The sequence below is a fragment of the Borostomias antarcticus genome, assembly GCF_949987555.1.
Source record: "Borostomias antarcticus genome assembly, chromosome: 9".
Classification (NCBI taxonomy): Eukaryota; Metazoa; Chordata; class Actinopteri; order Stomiiformes; family Stomiidae; genus Borostomias; species Borostomias antarcticus.
The window spans coordinates 1,190,440-1,195,368 of record NC_140242.1 but is presented as its reverse complement, the minus strand read 5'-3'; the positions used below and the strand labels follow the sequence as shown (position 1 = coordinate 1,195,368).

The 4,929-nt window shown below is 41.4% G+C and overlaps 1 protein-coding gene across 1 annotated transcript in view; it reads right to left on the bottom strand.

Annotated features, from left to right (window-relative positions):
* Positions 1 to 3,762, bottom strand: part of dnajc5b (DnaJ (Hsp40) homolog, subfamily C, member 5 beta) — an 8,426-nt gene extending 4,664 nt beyond the window's left edge. Inside the window, exons 1-3 of the mRNA XM_084443093.1 lie at positions 3,703 to 3,762; positions 1,699 to 1,876; positions 899 to 1,021 (exon numbers count right to left, since the gene is read on the bottom strand). Coding sequence (XP_084299219.1) covers positions 899 to 1,005 — 107 coding nt within the window. The 5' untranslated portion in view covers positions 1,006 to 1,021; positions 1,699 to 1,876; positions 3,703 to 3,762. The remainder of the gene's footprint in view (positions 1 to 898; positions 1,022 to 1,698; positions 1,877 to 3,702) is intronic.
* Between the last annotated feature and the right edge of the window lie 1,167 nt (positions 3,763 to 4,929).

Here is a 4,929-nt window from a genome sequence, read left to right as displayed (position 1 = left end):
CACACACACACACTGGTACTCGAAGATCTACTGAAAGCACATAAACAAAAGTAGAAAGTGGTGACAGGCGCACACGCGTCTGCCAGGGAGTCTTTTATAAGGCCTGACCTGTGTACAGCAAGGGTGCCATCTGCTCTGTAGTATTCATATTTCAGTTTTATGGAAGTCATATTGTATTCATGCAGCTGTCAGACAATCGCTGGCTGTGATTATGAAAGGTCTCGTGGCAGTTAGTCATTCTCACAATGTGTTTTTCTTCTTCGCTACGATTGTCCTAAAAGTAACTAGAAAAACTGCGTAGCGGCTAAATGCCTCCGCATAAGTTGCAGTTAACCTAACTAACCCTAACCCTAACTGCTAACCTAACCCTAATGCTAGCTAGCTAAAGCTAGCATTCGTGTTAGAATTAGCATTAGCTAGCTAGCATTAGCATTATCATTAGGATTAGCGTTAGCTAGCTAGCGTTAGCGTTCAAAAGTGCCTTTTGTGATGTCACGGTGACCTTGACCTTTGACATTTGAATACTAAAATCGAATCCATTTAATCTAATTAAGTCCAACTGGACATTTGGCCAAATATGTACAAATTCTGTCAAGTCGTTCTTGAGATATCGTGTTCAGCAGGCCAAAAACACCTTTGGTAAGGTCAGTGACCCTTGACCTTTGACCCCCAAAATGTAATCAGTTAATCCTTGAGTCCAACTGGACATTTTACCCAAATATGAACAAAAGCCTTTGAGATATTGTGTTCATCAGGCCAATAGGGAAGCCAAATCTCTAAATGACTGTTTATTCCTGGTACCTGTCATCTCGTCGTTGTTGTTGTTGTTGTTGTAGCCTACTGTCATGTAAGCCTTCCTATGACACGGTTCTCAGATAAAGACATATGTTCGCTGTACCTGTATGACTTCTTGATGTCGTCCTGCGTACAGGTCTTGTCTAGTCCCAGGACCAGGTACAGATCGTCCCCAGAGGAGGACAGAGAGTGCTGTCTTTGCTCCGACATCTTCTCTCACCATTACCTGCTCAACACAGGCGAGGAGAACGGAATTCAATGACTTATCACCGGAGAACGTGTTAAACCTCCCTACGATCAACCGGTCATAATGTATGAGTCCTGATCGTTGTCTGGTCTGATTTCCCAGATTGTTACATGTATCTGTTACACTTCATTATTTCTTAGAGTTCATGAGTGACCGAAGGCCATCATTACCGCCCACTGTCAGAACCCGCGTCCAAGTGGACTGGATGCATACGGTTCCTTGATATTTACTATGTGTCTGTTAAGCTCCACTGGTCAGCCAGTCTACTGTAAGAGGGCTATCCCTATTCATTATTTAAAGAGATGGTATACATAGCCACACATTTTCTCACCACAAAGAAGATAACCATTACAGACACAGAGACAGACAGACAGACAGACAGACAGACAGACAGACAGACAGACAGACAGACAGACAGACAGACAGACACACACACACACACACACACACACACACACACACACACACACACATTTCAGCTATTTACTCCATCACAACTAGGCCCTGTAGAGGAATCCCTCCTTCTTTCAGTATCTTTATCTTTATCTGAAAGTCTCCAAATATGTAACATATAACAATCAAAAGTGGGCTATGAAGCTGTGAAACCTTGGCGATGGGTCTACGCTATGAACAAACAACACGAAAGCAAAACACACCCCACTGACTGTTCTGAAGTAGCCTAGATCCTCTGTGTTCTGAAGTAGCCTAGATCCTCTGTGTTTCTCCTCCGTTTCTCGAGTTAGACCCTCCACTTGGTGAGGCAGCAGGTCGGTGGGGTTGGATGTCTCCTCCGAGGGCCTCTAGATCTGCATGTTTTGGGATTAATAAAACATACTGCTAGTCATAGCCTCACGTTTCCCTGGCTGACGGTGACTGGAGGGGTTAATTTAGTGATGACAGGGTTGAGTGCTACTGTAGCATACAGTAGGTAGACAGGAGCTTCTTCAGGGGAGCTCATTTACCATTAAAAGCAGTAGGCTAAGTAGCCTATTAAAAGCAGTAGGCTACGTAGCCTATTAAAAGCAGTAGGCTAAGTAGCCTATTAAAAGCAGTAGGCTAAGTAGCCTATTAAAAGCAGTAGGCTAAGTAGCCTATTAAAAGCAGTAGGCTAAGTAGCCTATTAAAAGCAGTAGGCTAAGTAGCCTATTAAAAGCAGTAGGTTAAGTAGCCTATTAAAAGCAGTAGGCTAAGTAGCCTATTAAAAGCAGTAGGTTAAGTAGCCTATTAAAAGCAGTAGGTTAAGTAGCCTATTAAAAGCAGTAGGCTAAGTAGCCTATTAAAAGCAGTAGGCTAAGTAGCCTATTAAAAGCAGTAGGTTAAGTAGCCTATTAAAAGCAGTAGGCTAAGTAGCCTATTAAAAGCAGTAGGCTAAGTAGCCTATTAAAAGCAGTAGGCTAAGTAGCCTATTAAAAGCAGTAGGCTAAGTAGCCTATTAAAAGCAGTAGGTTAAGTAGCCTATTAAAAGCAGTAGGCAAAGTAGCCTATTAAAAGCAGTAGGTTAAGTAGCCTATTAAAAGCAGTAGGTTAAGTAGCCTATTAAAAGCAGTAGGCTAAGTAGCCTATTAAAAGCAGTAGGTTAAGTAGGCTATTAAAAGCAGTAGGCTAAGTAGCCTATTAAAAGCAGTAGGCTAAGTAGCCTATTAAAAGCAGTAGGTTAAGTAGCCTATTAAAAGCAGTAGGCTAAGTAGCCTATAAAAAGCAGTAGGCTAAGTAGCCTATTAAAAGCAGTAGGCTAGGTAGCCTATTAAAAGCAGTAGGTTAAGTAGCCTATTAAAAGCAGTAGGTTAAGTAGCCTATTAAAAGCAGTAGGTTAAGTAGCCTATAAAAAGCAGTAGGCTAAGTAGCCTATTTTGCCATCAGAATTGTACTTGATTGTGCCTTGATTATCAGTGATGGTCCTCTTCATAAAGTTATTGTAGCCTACTCTGTTTTTTGTAATAGTAAAATAATAATGATAATTCTTATTAATAGTAGTATAAAGTACTTAATAAAAAGTAGCCCAAAGTGCTCGTATGTAGCCTACTATGTTGGCCTGTTAACCATAGTAAAAGGTTTAAAGAGGGATGGATGGCGCAAGGTTTCCATCTAGTGGCAGATAAAGTCATGCTTCTCTGTGTCCAATGGACAGGCTAATGTCATCTACTAAACACTACTTTTGTAGCTGAGATTAATGAATTATTTTTCAATCGGTTCGTTTCCAATCAGAATATTTTAACGTTTTTTAATTGAGTTCCGCTCCTAACATAACAACCCGTTAGAACCAGGTGGAACCAAAATAAAATATCGCGGAACCACTAGAACAAAAACGAAAGTGAGCTCAATGAAATAGCCTATTAGGCTACACGGAAGGAAAAAAAAGTTATTAACTGGTAGGCCTAATATACATTTAAATCAACTATTATGTTCAGATCAATTAAAGATTAGCCTATTAATTGTCCGTTGTTGTAATAGGCTATAGCCTAGTAATATATCCTTCTTTTTCCGGGTTTCGTTCTGGTTCCTCTAACCGCTTCAGAGCCCTGCTGGTAACTTCTACACATTCATGATTAGGATACCAAAACATAGCCTACTAAATCTCCATTATGTCTCACATAATCAAGATACTGTTCAGTTATTGCTGATGTAACAGTTCTTACACTAGCTACGTTCTTTATACTTACTGTTCCTACTCTTTCACCAGCAGTTCAACAACCATATCTATATTCCATGCTCAATTAGGCTCATTCTAATCTGACAAGGTTTAACCTTCCGCTTCCCCTCAATCTTTAGGGTGTTTCCTGTAGGAGCTCTCTTCGGCCACTAGATGGCTCTACACACTTGAAGAAATGTTATCAAAAAGACAAAAAGTAAGGTATGGATTTATATGATATGATTCTGCTCGGGTCAAACACCTACGGTACAGGAATATTAGTAGCTATTACATTGTTTATTCGTTTCACAGATACAACAGGGGTCTTACTTATTAATCAACAGTCTAGACAATTTTAAGGAGTGCTTATAGTCATTTTGTGTCAGGACAGAACCGAGGTATTGAAAACAGTTGAATGGTAAAAGCAGAAATAATAGAATAATCTTGTTTAGAAATCACTCAAATTAATAACATTTTGTAAATAGTGAATAAATAGTATGGTAATAAGGCTGTCCTCTGTTGTTGTTGGGCAACCTTAAGTGATTCTGTCTCTTACTATTATCTGAAGGTGCACAGAGCATTGGGATGGTAACAGGTAAATCAATTAGGCCCCCGGGGGAACTCCAGGCCTTCAGAGAGCTGTTAGGGAGACGGGAGCAGAGGGGGGCTGGGGGGGGGGGGCGAGGAGGGTGGGGGGGGCGGGGGCTACGAGCACATACCTGCAGCCCCTGGGAGGAATCAGCAGGTTCTCACCTGTTCAGCCCCTCCCCAAAACCCCTGGGGGTTCCGCTGTGACGCGGGCTCATAAGCATGCCTGCCAAGGGACCAGTGTGTGTGTGTGTGTGTGTGTGTGTGTGTGTGTGTGTGTGTGTGTGTGTGAAACAGACTGTTGGAGAAATTCATTAATGAAATTGCTTCCCTAATCCCTTTCATGCATACACACACACACACACACACACACACACACACACACACACACACACACACACACACATATCACATGCCAGAGAGCCTTGTTTCACAGTTACTTGTAGAACATGACTTTGGAAAAAGCTGACAAAACATATCAGAAGCACCTCAGGTAGAACCGTACGTTTCACTGGGTATTGAGAGGGATATATTCTCTTCACCCCCTTCTTCAGTGTGCGTACTGTACCATCCCACGTGCTGCTATGACTGATGAATGTGAAAGAGTGAGTGTCTTAATGTAATGCTAAGTCATCTGTATTGTACTTTGTTTTACTTATTCTGTTTGTTG